The sequence below is a fragment of the Onychomys torridus genome, chromosome X (genome assembly GCF_903995425.1).
Source record: "Onychomys torridus chromosome X, mOncTor1.1, whole genome shotgun sequence".
NCBI classification, from domain to species: domain Eukaryota; kingdom Metazoa; phylum Chordata; class Mammalia; order Rodentia; family Cricetidae; genus Onychomys; species Onychomys torridus.
Window position 1 is genome coordinate 35,922,196 of NC_050466.1, and position 16,279 is coordinate 35,938,474.

Below are 16,279 nucleotides of genomic sequence, written 5' to 3' on the forward strand. Positions count from 1 at the left end.
TTTCTTTCACCAGCCTTCTAAATGTGGCTGCTGAGCAAACTAATATACCATTCCATCCTGCTTCTCTCCAACATAAAATTTGGTCCAAATGTTAGCTACTAACCTGCCCTTATAAAAATCACTCCCATCTCTCAGTTACTAACAAATCTCACCTAGTTTAGCCTTAAGTGGCAAGTAAAGATCACATACAGAAGTTAGGCTGTGTAGGGGAAGGCACACATCTGTGATCATAGTACTTAGGAATTGAAGGGAGGAAGATCAGGAGTCCAAGGTTATCCTCAGCTACACATCGAGTTCAAGGTCAGCCTGAGCTACATGAGACTGCCTTAAAACACAACTATATAAATAAGAAGTTCTGGGCTTAACTTCCTAGAGTCACAGATCCACATGAAAATCTGATAAGCTCAATGTAGTTTTCCTTGCTCATATTAGTTTATCCACACATACTTTTATATGCAATTTAAGAAGGGCCAAAGAGTATGGCACCATAGCATTCATCAGCTTTTCCAAGGGATCTATTGGGAGAGCTGTGCTGTAACTTAGTTGGTAGAGTGCTTATCTGGAAGTCCTGGTTCAATCCTCACCATTGTATAAACCAAGTATGCTTGCATGAACTTGTAATCCTAGCACTTGGGAGGTTGAGGTAGAAGGATCTGAAGTTCAAGATCATTCTACCTTCAAGACATAGCAAGTTCTATGCTGGGCTGGGTTATGTGAGAACCTGTCTCAAAAAGAGGAGGAGAATGGAGTGATCTCCAAAGGGATAAGAACCATCTGTTTAGATGCTCTGGTAATAACAGGTTGTGGTGGCCTACAGTAAGCCAGTTGCTTTTGACAAGGATGAAAGAACAGAAAATGGCATTTCCTCCCAAATCAAAGCTTCTAAAACCAAATGCAAAAACAACTAGGAGACCCAGTATATCATGGGCTGATATTTAAAAGTGGGTCTTCTTTTGAGACACTGGTCTTGAGTGTACTATATAGTCCAGGTTAACCTCAAACTAGTGATGCCTCTGCCTCAGCTTCTAGAGTGCTGGAAATGCAGGTTTGTTCAATCACATCCAGCTATGCTTGGGTCTTGCTCAATAGGAATTAAAAAAAAATCGCAATCAAGAGCAGAACAACAAGAGTCCTGATTGCTTGTGAGTGCCAGGTAATAACTCATTCTAATAAGCTCATGGGCTAGGGAAAGAAAGAGCAAAGTGCCATCAGGAGCAGTCATAATGACTGACATTTGCATAGCATTTTCAATTAAGTGACTAGCTGAATTCTAGTAAACAACAAAGCTGGGCCTTCGCTCCTGAGTTCCTGAGGCAGGGGCCACACCTACCTGCTTTAGCTCAGCATTCCAGCCTGAACCGGTATTCATTCTGTACCTCTTTGTCCAGTGACACACCAAACAAGCAGCGTATCTACCTCACCACATCTGGAAATACACCTGGGAAGCTGATCTGATTTGGCAGGTTTGAAGACAGAGCGGGTAGGAAATGGGGACTCTACTTACCACCACTGCCTTTGCCTGGCTTTGCTGTGCTGGAGTGGTGCTGGGAACTGCTGCCTGGGGCGTCGTCGCAGAGCCGTTGGTAGCGCTAAGAGAAGAGGACCGTCCACATGGTCTTTCTGATAGCTGATCTGTGAAAAGAGGAGGAAAAGACATGGTAAAAGAACCACTCACGGCAGCAAACAACACGAGACGCTCCTTCCCAGGACATTGTCAAAGGCATCCTAGCAGCTCCTGGGACCTCTGTCATTCTGAACCGGCTATGTGTTTCACATTCCCCCTCCCTTTTATCTTTCCAATGGCCAACTTTTTTCTCCTTAACCTTACTGGCCACTGCTGTCCAGTATAATGAAAAACAGCGACAGAACCACATTTTCTCCTAACCCATTTCCCTACAACTCTTCCCTCCTGAACCAGTTGCCACAGTATGCCCTGTTATCCAAGGCAGACCTATATCGGGTACCAAACAGCTGTTTGTGGCTCTTATTACTTTTGAAATATTTCAAATTTCTCTCTTTGTTTGCTGGCCCATAACTTAGGGGTTCTTTGCTTACATGTAAAAATATGCATGGCACACATAACACAGTCTCCCTGGTGTGTTGGAGTGGGGTTCAGAATCAGAATGAGGGAGAGGGTGTATTTGAGACAGATGCAATCTTGATACTAGAATTGCTTTATAAAATCAAACACGGGAGCCTTCTCTTGCTTGACTCTTTGTGAAATTTGATCGGGCCAGAACTGAACTGGGTGTTTTCAGTATGCTGAGCATGTAGTAAAGGGAGAGGCTGGCTTCTTGACAAATTCAAATGAGGCTCTTTTTTCTCTCCACTTATTTTTAAAAGATATAAACTGCAAAAGTCTAAAGCCCAAACATTCCCTAGGCGACAGGCTCAGTATCCAAGTAATTTCCTTGAGGCTGTGGGTTTTAACTTTCACCTCCTTGTATTTTTATAAATATCTGTGGTAAGCGAAGAGACTGTAAAACTTGCTAGAAGAGTTTGGCAAAGGAACGTATAATTTGTGTGGCATAATGTTAGAATTATACCATCCTCCCTTCCCAGAACTGGATACTTGTCATGTGCGTTAAATATAGCCACTTGAATTAGCTGCACTCTCTGCTATAGGCCTCGCAATAGCTCCAAAACAACTTTGGAGAAGTATTTTTCCACATCTTGCTATTATCTACAGATCTTTGGGGTAAAACTATAATTACTGGATGGCTTCCTAGATGCTCCATCCTACTTGGCACTTGATTACATTGTCTGCTCTTGTTCCCTAATTGTTTCACATGGATAAGTTGCGTCTCCATAAATAGATGGTAATTTTCTCAAGGGCAGGGCCATATCTTCTACGTCCTCTATGGCACCTGGCAGTGCTGAGCACACAGTCTTTTGGCAAGATTCATGTTTGACATATGGACTCTGGACAGTCATGCGTGGGTTTGAATCGTAGATTAGTCATCTGTTTTCTAGTTGGCTGACTGTGGGCCTGCCATTCCTCATCTATAATGTGGACTTCGTCATCACCATATCCCCCAAAGGTGTTTCAAAGATTGAATGAGATCACTTGGAGCTGTTGAGACAGCCTAGACCCATGGAGAGGGCTCAAAGCATTTGAACTATCAATGACTACTACTGATATAGTTAAGCTATGATGTCACAGAAGAAAAGGGTTTCTAGTATAATCTCTACTCTGATTATACTTAATCATCTCCAATAAAGCTACTCTTTTCATTCATGGGGAATCTGGGGTTTCATTCATAGTACACAGTTACTGAAAAGCTCCTTTTCACAACCAAGGGAAAACTAAAAGAAAAAATATCTCCGGCAAAGAAAGGGAAGTGATGGCTGTATTTTGTAAACCTTATTTTTTTTAAAGGAGGAACTGGTCTTTCCCTTTTTGTTTCTGTCATATTATACTCAATTGGCAATCCAAAAACTTTGCATGAAATCACTTTTTGGTTCTTATTGCTGTTATTAAGGATATTAGAATGTGATAGGTAGGCTTGATATGTATGTTTTTTTTTCTTGTTATTCTGTGATAGGTACATTAAAGTTATTAAAAATTGAAGTACTTTATATTTGTTTGGATTTATTTGGGGGAAGGGAAGAAATTTGCACCATTTGAACAACTGTAGCCATAGTTGGCTTCTAGAAACATGGATCATAAATCACCGACATGCCTTACCTTCTGTTGCTTTGTTGACAGCTAAAAGAGTACTCAGAACCTTGGAGAAATTAATCCCTGAATAAAGGTCATCAGGCTCAAATACCTATTAGAAAGGAAATTTGAAACTGTAAGACACCATAAGCAATCAACTCAACAAACAAAACTGTGAAAAGGCCCCTTCCTCCTGTACTCAAGAGGAAAAAAATATGTACAAGACAAAATGCAAAACTCTGCCTACCTTCTGGAGAAACTAGAGCAGTGGCTAAGCTGCCTAATGGCATGTGGCAGCCATCAGTGCGCCAGAACAAGACAGTACTGGGATATGAAAGACAAGGCAAGAAGGCAGCGCCCAGCAGGAAATCCACAGCACATACTCAGAGCCACTCTCCTGACCTGAACACATGAAGCTCGTCAGCTAGTTACAGGAAGCTCATGTGCACAGGTTCCAGTTTCAGGCCAACCCCTCTGTGATGGCCCCAGAAGTCTACAAATAAGGAGGTGAGGCTTTCTGCTTAACCTTTTTTTCCACTGTCCTTACTAGTGGCATTGTCATAAGTCCCTATCTCTCCTCCCCTTCCTCTCTGGTGATGCCCAACTGCTTAGGATCCCAATGCCACACTGCAGAACTTCTGTCCCAAACTGCCTTTTGCTCTGCAGCCTCACTTCCTCTTTTCTGCTGAGTGATCTTGCCCTTCTCATGTGTGAACTGAGAGGTTCTGACTCTCCATCTGCCTGAGTTTGTGAGTTCTTTCTGGCTTTGGGTGACTTTTCTAGCTATGACGTTAGGCCTTTCTGACACTTGGACCAGACATGATGGGTCACATCTGTAGTCACTACACTTGGCAGGCTGAGGCAGGAGGATTGCCATGAATTTGAAGCCAGCCTGGGCCACAGAGTGAGCTCCAGGTCCCCCTGGGATAGAGTGAGACCTGCCTAAAATGAAAAATCCACATTGCCAGTTTTTGCCACCATTCTGATAGGTTACTGTTCCTACTGAAAATACCAATTACCTACTGATGTGTTTTTGTGTGTTTATTTATGTGTATGTGTTAGAGGACAACTTTTGTCCATCCTAGTGAGTTAACTCTGGTTGTCAGGCAAGTGCCTTTAACCACTGAGCCATTTTACCAGCCTCATTGTTTCAAATGCAATATAAAATGTTGGTTTTAAAACTCATCCCATGTATTAAGATGGGGAGAGGCTTCTTATAATCTCTGACAGGTATATTGAGGCTAGTATCATCAAACACAGGAACAATCTAAAGTAGTCATTCAGTAGCATAGATGTAAACCAGGCGTGGTGACTCATACTAGTAATCCCAGCACTCACTAAATTGAAGCAGGAAGATCACCAAAAGTTCAAGGCCAGCCTAATCTACATAGTAAGTAGGACAACCTGAGTTAGGGCTCCATAATTTACATGAAGTAAAACATCAGTTCCTTAAGTTGTCCCCTGGCCTCTATAATCATACTGTGGAATGGGCATGGGAGCATGTGTTCTCTCTCTCTCTCTCTCTCTCTCTCTCTCTCTCTCTCTCTCTCTCTCTCTCACACACACACACACACACACACACACACACACACACACACACAGAGAGAGAGAGAGAGAGAGAGAGAGAGAGAGAGAGAAAGAGAGAGAGCAAATAAATAAATATGAAGCATAGATAGACTTTTAATAAAAGGGTACCATTAATATTTGTGAAGAGTTAAATGGTACTACATTCCAGATGTTTAAAATGCACTTTTCCAGGAGTAAACTCACAGGAATTCTATTTTAGTTTGCCAAAGCCAAGGTAAACACAATGCAACAGATGATGGCAAGAGCATCCTTAATTGCAAAGGACGCCAGAATTAGTCCATCTCCCTAGAAGTGACCCAGTGGGAAAGGGTTCATGACATCTATGCCCAAACAGTCACCAGGCAGAGTCACTTGTTTCCTTTGTGGTAAATGTGTTCCCTTTACAATCTCACACAGCTATCGATAGTGCACTCTGATCACTATCACTCTCACCCTCTCATCTTCCTCCCACACTCCTATTATCTACCCCCACAGTCTCTTCCCTATATTTATGTCTTCCTTTGCTTTGTGACCCACCAAGTCTAACTAAGGCTGTTTGTGAAGTTCATTTGTTTTCAGTCTGTAATTCCCAGTGGGACTGCTTTTGTGTGTGTGTGTGTGTGTGTGTGTGTGTGTGTGTGTGTGTGTGTGTGTGTATGTGCATATGTCTGTTAGATAGTTACATAAAAATGGACGGTCTCTACAACAATAAACAAAATGAAATGCTAGGAGAATGGACACATGAGAGTAAAACTTGTGATGAACATATCCCCCTTGTTTTGCTTGTATTCCTTACCCAGGGTGATTACTTGCAAATGGCAACACTAGGATTCTTAAAATAGCCCAGCACTTGACTGAGTTTTAGAACATATGAACTGATCATAAAATAAAACATGCATCAACAAAAGTCACTGTTTAAATGAGGAAGTTGCCTGGACTGCACCCAGTTCCCTTTTGAGAAAACCCAAATATACTTGAGATTATCCACAGATGCTGTTCTTCTCACAGCTAGCCTGTTCTGAAGCGGCAGGAACTAAACAGGAAGACATTACAGGGGGCCTGTGGGGACTAGAAGAAAAACAAAGCACAGGCATTATTGTTTCAGAGCATTTGGGGGACCAGATACCCATAGAGACAGCCTTCACTATACCATACATTCCTAAGCTCTAAACTGATTTTTTTGAAGACAGGGTTGCATGTAGCACAGACAGGCCTTGAACATGCTTTGCAGTCAAGGAGCACCTTGAAATTTTGAGTCTACTGCTTCTACCTCTCAGGTGTTGGGGTTAGAGGTGTGTACCACCATGCCCTGTTTTATGGTGGGCAAGTACTTGACCTGTTGAACTACATCCTCAGCCTCTCCAAATTGAGTATTGGAAGTTCTACTCTAGATCTTTCTTCCATGAACTTGACCTGCATCTACTGGAGAGAAGAGCATATCACTTCCATTCATTGTCAGCCATTTAGACCACACTGCAAAGGAGAAGTGTGGGATCAAATTCACAAATGAGGATGTCCAGAAGGACACTGGTGCCCAACTAGGAAAAAGTAAGGGAGAGTCCCTTAAGGTGGAATGGAATAAGGAAAACAAGGAGAGCCGGGTGGTGGTGACACATGCCTTTAATCCCAGCAATCGGGAGGCAGAGGCAGATGAATCTCTGTGAGTTTGAGGCCAGCCTGGTCTACAGAGCAAGATCCAGGACAGGCACCAAAACTACACAGAGAAACCCTGTCTTGAAAAAAGCAAACAAGCAAACAAAATAAAAAACAAACAACAACAAAAAGAAAAGAAAAGAAGTGGAATAGAAGGAACACCAGTTTTTGTACTTTTTCTTTGGTTTGCTTTTGAGGCAGAGCTATATAGCTGGGGCTGGCCTGGAACACATTGTATGCAATAATTCCTTCTGTCTCTGCCCCACCCCAAGTATTGGTATTACAGGATTGAGCTACCACACCTCGCCCTAATATCACAAAATGGAGAACTAATAATCTCTCTTTCTATCTACAAGCCCTGGGACCTGTGCAAAGATAAAGTGTATAATTGTCCAAAGTGCTCTTCAAAGTTAAAGTCAAATCATGGCAAAGCTGTGATGATGTCATCAAGTAGGACTCTGAGAAACACTCACTAGTCTCTGTAGTGTCTGGTGTATGATCAAGATTTTGATTAGCTGAATTTTCTTTATTCCTACTTCAGTCCAGAAATAAGTCAGTTAGTTCATTTAGATCTGTGAAGGTCAGATAAACAACAAGACTTGCACCCTCCATTCATTTTACCACTTCTGGAAAAAAGAATGTGTATTATTGCTAGAGAATCCCAAGGTAGCAAGTGCTCCAGCAATTGGGTGAATTCGGCTCAAGTTTACAAACAACAGCAACTGCACTATGGGTAAGCACTAGCAAAGACAGGCACCAAAGCTCATTAGGGATTCTTCTCTGAACATTCACATACAGCTGGCCAAACTCCATTCCAACATCAGCAGATGAAACGAGACAAGACACTTAGTTGTTACACGTTTCCAACATTTTTTCCATTCTGGAAATCCACAGTAACATCAAAACCTATTTTCCATCCTCTAAACACCAGTTGTGAATTCTGAAATCTTGGGGATCTGCCAGGGTAAACTGTGCAGAAGTTACTATTTCTATGATTTTACAAATAGATCCCTTTGGCGTCATGCTCAGTTTCAACATATAAGGCAAAGAGGCATATTAGAAGACATCCCACCAATTCTCTGTTGCATTCTCTGTTACCTAACTAACCCTCTCCTCATTTTGAACAAGGTCTCATAGAGTCTAGGCTAGACCACAAACTCCCTATAGTCAAGAATTACTTTTCAAGTATTGATGTTTCTACTTCCACCTCCAGAATACTGAGATTGCAGGCATTGGCCACCACAGCAAGTACACTACAGTGCTGCAAAAGGAACCCAGGGCTTCATGCATGCTAGGCAGACTCTACTCACCAAGCTGCATCTCCATTCCATCCCTACTAATTATGTAAATATGATAACTGATTTGTTGGGTCCCTGCCATCTATCTGGCATGATGCTTAGAGAGTAAATACATATTGTAATGATTTGAGTGCTTATGTCACCCAAATTCATACATTGACATGTAATCTTTGAGGTGATACTATTTGGAAGTGGGGACACTGGGAAGGTCATGAGCAAGCATGGATCCCTTATGAATGGCATTAGTAACCTCATTAGAAAATAAAAGTGAGGCTGTGGCTCAATGGTTAAGAGCATTAGCTGCTCTTCCAGAGGACCAGAGTTCAATTTGCAGAACCCACATGGCCGCTCACAACCGTCTGTAACCAGGAAATATGATACCTTCTAGCCTCCGCTGGTATCAAGCACACACATGGTGCAAAGACACACATGCAGGCAAAAACTCACACACATAAAATATAAATAAATAAATAAATAAATAGCCCCAAACAGCTGCTTTGTTTGCCCTTTCCACCATATGAGGATACTGTACTCACCAGCTACTGGTTCTACAAGCAACTTCATCTTGGACTCCCCAACCTCCACAACCATGAATAACAGAAACTATTTCTGTTGTTATAAGGTTATGATATTTTGCTATTACCTGAGATTAAGATTAAAATTTTTCATTTGTTTCTCCCAACAAACCTACAATATGAACAATTTTTTACTCACTTCCTTAAATGAATAAACTAAGATCCAGAATAGAAGTCACAGGCAAAGAAATGATGGAACCAATAAAAATACACAAGAAAGGAATCAGGAATGTGGTTCCCTTGGCAGAGTGCGCTCGCTTGGTAGAGTGCCTGCTTAGCTTGCACAAAGTCCTGGATTTGACCGCTAGTGCTCTGTAAATCAGGAGTGTTGAGACATTACTATAATCTCAATAGTCAGGTGGCTGAAGCAGGAGGATCAGAAGACAATGCTCATCTTCAACTACATATCGAGCTTGAGGCCAGCCTGAGATAGATGAAGCCTTCCCTCAAATAAAAACATTTACAAGTGGGTGCTCTGAGGGGCATTGTAGCCATGCACATACACTTGAGGTTTCCTTGAGACATAGGAAAACACAGAAAAGCCATCCGTGGGTTGGCACAGGAAGAAATCCCTTGCTACTTCAGTCCAAGTAGCATCTGTATACCATCTACAGACAGTTCGTTAGAATCCCCAAAATGACAAATTCAATTCACTGTGGCAGTGAGAAACTCCCCCATACTAGACTGCCTCCCAAGGGGCCCTGCCTAATTCCTGGGCTGCCCTTCCCATTTCCCGACACAGCTCATGCTACATTCGCCAGAAGTCAGGAAGGGCAGTTCACATTTTGTAAGGCACCAGTCAGATGGAGAGTCCAGTTTGTGGTTACAGCAATGAGCTAAGCTACCTGAGCCCCCTGATTTCCTCATGATCATGCCTACAGCACCTGAGTTAAGCAGTCACAGCAGCCAGCCACATCCTAGTTAAGAAAGGAATCCAGCCTCCCCCACTCCCGCACACACACCCATTCTACTTCAGAACCAGCAATACCTTTAACACCACTGTTCCTTCAATAGCACCCAGTGAACTCCCATTTCTGGTTACTTTCAGGTTTACATTGATCACAACTGGCTCCATCACTCTGTTTTTTTTTTAATCAAATCAACTGAAAAAACAAGTGATCCCATGGAACTTCGAAGATGCACAGCTTCTATTTCTAGCCTACTTAAGGAAAAGATGCCAAATGTTTAAGGACATTACAGTGCTTCCCTGTCTGTCTTGGCCTTAGGAAACAGAATCTGAAATTAACTGAGCTCATCTGGAATCACATTCTCTAATTCTCACAGCCTCTGCTAACCCCTGAACTTTGAAAGAAATGTCATTACATGGAATGACTGAGAAGGCAAATCTGAGCTGCTTAGTCATATCCCACTGGTGGCACTGCTCCTGGCTCTGTAACCTGTGATGCTTCCACACACAGCTCCTGCTAAAAGCAGTCAGCAACAAATAATGCTCTTAGCTCACAAATTAGACTCATTAGCCACTGGCATTCCACTTACTAGAATACAGTGATGGCATTTGTAGAAGGTCTAATAACTGGTTCTGTTGATGTGGAGCAGACTTAAAAGAGCAGACCATGAATTCACTGGACTTTGATTCCCTCCATTTCTTGGCATCGCGGCAGTTTAGGAAACAAGGTACTGCTTGTGCCTATATTTACAACAGCATGAGGTATGTTGAAAAGAGGTGTGGGAGTCGGAGACCCCGACTCCAACACCAGCTTTGTCACTGTTCAACAGTTGTAAGGACCTTAGGAAAACACCACTTTCCTGCGGGTTTTATGTCTGGAAAGTGAGGTGAATTTGACCAATACAGGACAACAAAATGCCTATTGATATACCTTCTGAATAGAGAATCTCAAAGTCAACATCTTAGCTAGATCTCTGAGGCCTCAAATCAGATTCAGTTCTCAAGGCTATAGAAAATGGATTCACACTAGCCAATGTCACCAAATAACTGCATAAACTCAAATGCTAAAGTCTTAATTTTTGCTAAAATGGATTGATAAGTGGACAAGATATCACATCCTTATATTATAGCAAGAACATTCTCTTCAAACAGAAATATACACAGTGAACTGGATATCGTGAAGCAGGCCTATAAATCCTGGATACTTGGGAGCCTCAGGCAGGAAAAACACCAGTTCAAGGCCTGCTTGGTCTACAGAATTACTTCAAGGCCAGCCTAAACAACTTAATAAGATACTGCCTCAAAATAAAAAGTAAAAAGGGCTAGGATATAGTTCAGTGGTAGACTGCTTGTCTAGCATGTGTGTTAAATAAATAAAGCAAGGGAATCAGTGGAACTAACATAATAGATTTTATAAGTTGATTTTTTAAATGTCACTTAAAATGACCTACTTACAAATTCAAATCCCATCTCTAGCATTCTGCCACTGCACAGTGCGATTGTGACTACAGGCTGTTTATTTAACCAGTATGTTCTCTCATCTCTGTGGATCTCTACAGTCACTTTATGTGACTGACATAGGATCCTACATGACTTGAACCTCACAGAATCCAGAGGCAGGAAGCTCAGCCTCATACTGCTCCTAGGAAAGAACTAAGGCCTAAACTTAACTCCTCACTATTCATATTCTCCCAATTGACCTCCCAGGCATCAGTGCACCACAGCCTAGGACTTCAATCTTCCCTGTTATGCCTTCAGGGAAAATCCCACTTTCTCCACACTGGAGGTTTATCTTCAGCTGAGGGCTCAGTGTTCAGGAAAGAGGAGACAAGAACTGATAGAGGCATCTGGGGTGGGAAGGCATGAGGTTTAAAAAAGACATTGCAATAGAGAAAACCCACAAGAAAGAGAAAGGGCATGAAGGACATGGGGGACCAAATCACCCATGTGGTAGCTCCCCCACCCCACCTCCTGTCACCACAGCCTTTTCAGAACCACGTGGGCTGCCAATGTTCAGGAGGGAAGTGGGTGATCCTCAGCTACTGAAATGTTTTTATGTCAGTACCTGAGGTGGCCTCCCCAACCCCTACCACCACCTGCTTAAGAAAAAGAACTGACTTCTGGGTGTTCTAAATTGGAATGAAGAACACATTTTCCTGGAGACTTAGCATTACACCTGCTACTTAGTCTCTGTGTGTCTTTATAGTTTAGCCACAGAAAGTATTAAACAAGCTTCTGTGGGCCAGCCAGAAAACATAATTAACATGTAAAGCCTTATTTCTATGGAGAAATGTTTGTGTTAATAACAATAACTCACAGGTGAGTATTTGAAAAACAGTCTATTTTTGTATTTTACAAATACATTTCATTTAGCCATGTATTTCTGTATTTATTTTACATTTTATTCATTTGAGGGTATATTAAGGTCAGAGGACAGCCTGCAGGAGTCAGTTCTTTCCTCAAGTGGGGATTGAACACAGGTTTTCAGCCTTTGATACAAGCATATCTATCCATTGAGCCATCTTACCTGCTCCGATAATGTATTTCAGCTCTTCCCTGTCGCTAGCCATGCACTCCCAAATCAACTTCTAATATCTACAACACTTTTCCCTCTTCTTCTTTTCAAAGGATGAATAAGTGGACTAGACATTCTCAGTACTATATATTTTGGAACTCTGTAGTTCAAGGACTATCATAAATATATGAAGAGTGAGAATCTCCTTCAGTGTCAGTGTTTAATCTTGTAACAATCTGGAGGGTTACAGAGTTGGCTATGAAGCCTCTGCTTTTTGGGGGGCCTTGGATGACTGGGTTGGGGCCTTAAAAGATAGCCAAAGCAATCATCCCACTAAAAGTACAGGAGATATGGCTAAAAGTATAGGAGATGCGGCTAGTAAAGAAGGTCTGCACAAAGCTAAGAAATGAAGTTCCTGAATACAGGAATAGCTGCAGGCTACTGTAAGCAGCAGTCCCTTAGGTAGTTTCCATGAAGTCCTCCATACACCAACCTTCATGTTTCTTTTGAAAGAAGTCCCGAGATGTGTGATGCTGAAAAGCACAGCCCCCAGTGATCTACCAGCAAGCCAGCTCTTCATAATCTACATGTCTTTTTGTCTCTGTGGGTATAAAATTACTCATGGGTTTCCAATTGGATGGTGCAGTCTTTGAAGTCCAAATTAACCTACTGTTCTGGCAACACATGTGAAATCCATGATGAATAATCCCTCACTGGTTGACTTATAGGATTCTCTATCAGACAGACAGACATGCAGACAGACTACTTCTACAACGTAAGCCACATGACACCAGTGTAATTTTTTTCACTCCTATACTTTCAATGTCCAGAAGATTCCTGTCATGCTGTAGGGTCTCAATAGATATTTAAATACATACTGAATGTTTAGATGTTCTTGTCAATAGATAATTAATCACAGCCAAAGAAAAAGCATTGCTGAAAATACAAGAAATGCAGAAATAGAGCTAGAGATGTAGCCCAGTGTTCCAAGTGCTTGCCCAGCATATGCAAGGCCCAGGTTCAATCTCTTAACACCACAAAAGAAAATAAATTTAGAAAGATGTATCACTTAAGAAACAACAAAAACAAAATCAATTATCCTCCAGCTTTGCAATAAACAGTGATCTAAAACAAGAAATACCAATATTCATCTGCAAAATTAAGCAATTAATCTCTGTGACTGAGAGATGACCAGAGGCACTTCAGACTTCCTGGTTGTAGGTCTTTTGAATCATGTATTAAATATGGTCCCAGGTCACAGATGTTCCATTAAATCCCACCATAAGCACCATGACCTAAGTATTACAGAGAAGGCAAGCAGGAACGATTTGTGGGTTTTCATTGCCTTGCTAAAATGGACTATATTTTAATTGTTGTATTCTAGAGCAGCAAAATGACAACAAATACAAGCTGTATCCACTTATTCATACCCATGTTCTAAAACCAGCTCCAATTCATAGGCAGAGGGCAGTGAGATGTGGCAAAATAACCCCCCATAAACCAGAAGTAACTTGCAATTTGAAAGACTATAAACTATACATCCAAAGTTCTTCCAACTGTAGTTTATCTGGGCGTAAAAGATGCTGTATCAAGATTAACTATCATTTTCTCTCTTTTATAGACAAGGTCTCCTGTAGCCCAGGCTGGCCTGGACCTCACTATGTAGCTAAGGATGAGCTTGAACTTCTGATCTTCCTTCCTTCATCTCACACATGCTGGGATTACAGGTATGCGTTACCACACTGGTTCATGCAGTATTGGGAACCAAATCTAGAGCTTTCTAGCACTCAACCAACTAAGCTACATCTCCAGGACCTCTTTATTTAGATATCACATTTAGCAATCCTTCATGTTTCTGTCTCTGTGTAACTTAAAAAAAAAGTACGTCATTTTCAGAGACATTAATTAATTAGTTTTTTTAGTTGATTAATTAATTAATCAATTTTATAGCATTTCATTAAAACCACATTTTTTTTTACCTTGGAAACAATCCAAACACTGTAAGGTGAGCATTCAGGAACTCAGACATCAGAGACATCAGTTCTAGTGTTTCAGTTAGCATCTATAGCTCAAAGAACAGCTATCCAACAAAAAGCCCACCAAAGACTGAAAGATCAAGTTCGTGAGCCAGAATTGGAAGATACTGCTTGTAAGCCTAGTACTCAGAAGACAAAGGCAGGAAGAGCAGCACAGGTTCTAGGTCCATTCGACTGGGCTACACAGTGACATCCACAACAGCATGAGCTACAGAGTAAAGCCCCGTCTCAAAAAACCATCAGGGGCTAAAAAGATGGTTCCATGGTTAAAAAGCACTTGCTGCTCTTGCACAGGACCTGGGTTCAGTTCTCAAAATTCTCCTAACAGTTTAGAAACTGTCCCTAACTCCAATTTGAATTTATCCAATACCCTCTTCTGGTCTCCATGGGCACACAGTGCTCATGCATATATGCAGGCAAAATATTCATACACATAAAATAAAAATAAATACATATTAATAACAATACAGAAAACAAAAGAGCACGTTCACCATTCTGAGGGGGTATCATGCAAGAATATTCACAAACTGACTCCTCCTTAACAAGTTCAATATTTCTCATTACCTTGTCCTACCAATGTGTAACCAATGGGCTCTTTTTTCTTCACTGTGCTTCTCTTTTGCATTTATAGTTCTCCTTTGTAAAAAGGCTACTTAGGACATGAACCCTAGATCTCCATCATGGTTCAGTTACAAGGTTTAGCCCAAACACTACTCATGAATAGCCAGTGGAATTCTCTATTTCTGAACTTGTCTTGCATTTGACCTCTAGACTCTGGAACCACATCCTGTTAAATTCCACTTTTTTTTTTTTTTTTTTTTTTTTTTTTTTTTGCTTACTCATAGGCAGACACCCACTGGTTACCCAACTCTTTCCTAATCTCAAATTTAAACAGGGGCAGAGAAATGGTTCTATGTGGGGTTAAGAAGATTGGTCCAATTCTTAGCACCCATATTGTGGCTTACAACTATCCATACCTCCAGTTCTAGAAAATAAGATAATTCTTCTCAACTTCATGGACAACAGACACATGCTGCACATACATACATACATACATCATACAGGGGAAATATTTATACACATAAAGTAAATATTTTAAAATAAAATTCAAACAGATATTTCTTATATCAAAAATAACTGTCCTTTTGGAATGTCTTTCCAAGAAAGAAAAGAAGGCAAAAGATTTACTTTTCTATTAAAACTTGATAAACCAGAGCTCATAAATTTTCTGTGACTCCATAAAAATTAATTCTTTTATTACAAGAGTGTGATTGGGAGACTTGACTTCACCATTTGTGTCACTTTGGGAGTGACATATAGGAACATGTCATATGTAGAAGTCTCATCTTGAAAGGTCAATGAAGGGGCTAGCAGGATGGGTCATCATGCAAAGCTGCCTGCTGCCAAGATGGACGACAATATGAATTCAGTCTGGAAACTGCATGGTGAAAGGAGAACACACACTCTCAAAAGTTTTCCTCTCCCCTCCACATACCTGCACGGCCATGCACACACATTTGTGTATACATATATATGGACACACAATAAAAAATAAACATTCATATGTACATACATATGCTCACAATAAAATAAATAAATGCGGTTAAAAAAAAGGAAAGGCCAATGAAACCAAGAGATTTGGGGTAAGATAAGATAAGAAATAAGAAGTAGGCAGGTAGGGAAAGAAGTAGACAGGTAGGAGGACCTAAGCTCTCACAACTTTCTTTTTCTAATTAAAAAAAAAAACCTTAGGGAGGAAACTGAGGCAGGAAAATGGACACAAGATGGAAGACAATCTGGGCTATGTAATGAGACTCTGTCTCAAAACAAAACAAAGGTAAAACAAGATAACTTTGAAAGAGCTTGGCTTAAAAAATGTTAGAGGGGACCTAACTTTGTTTTTCTGTTTTCACTCACCATACAGTCAGTGTTAGACATCGAAGATATCTAGAATAAAACATTTTAAAGCTAATTAAAATTAAGATCAAGCTACTATCTATTGAATAAATACCATCTGAGTAGCTAGTATATACCAAGAACTCATTGTGGTGGTTTGAATGAGAAATGC

At 41.0% G+C, this 16,279-nt stretch overlaps 1 protein-coding gene across 2 annotated transcripts in view; it reads right to left on the reverse strand.

Moving 5' to 3' along the window:
• Positions 1-16,279, reverse strand: part of Arhgef6 (Rac/Cdc42 guanine nucleotide exchange factor 6) — a 122,171-nt gene that overhangs the window by 82,741 nt on the left and 23,151 nt on the right. For both annotated transcript variants that reach the window (XM_036174612.1, XM_036174613.1), the window contains 2 exons: positions 3,689-3,773; positions 1,505-1,632 (listed from right to left, as the gene is read on the reverse strand). In XM_036174612.1, coding sequence (XP_036030505.1) covers positions 1,505-1,632; positions 3,689-3,773 — 213 coding nt within the window. The remainder of the gene's footprint in view (positions 1-1,504; positions 1,633-3,688; positions 3,774-16,279) is intronic.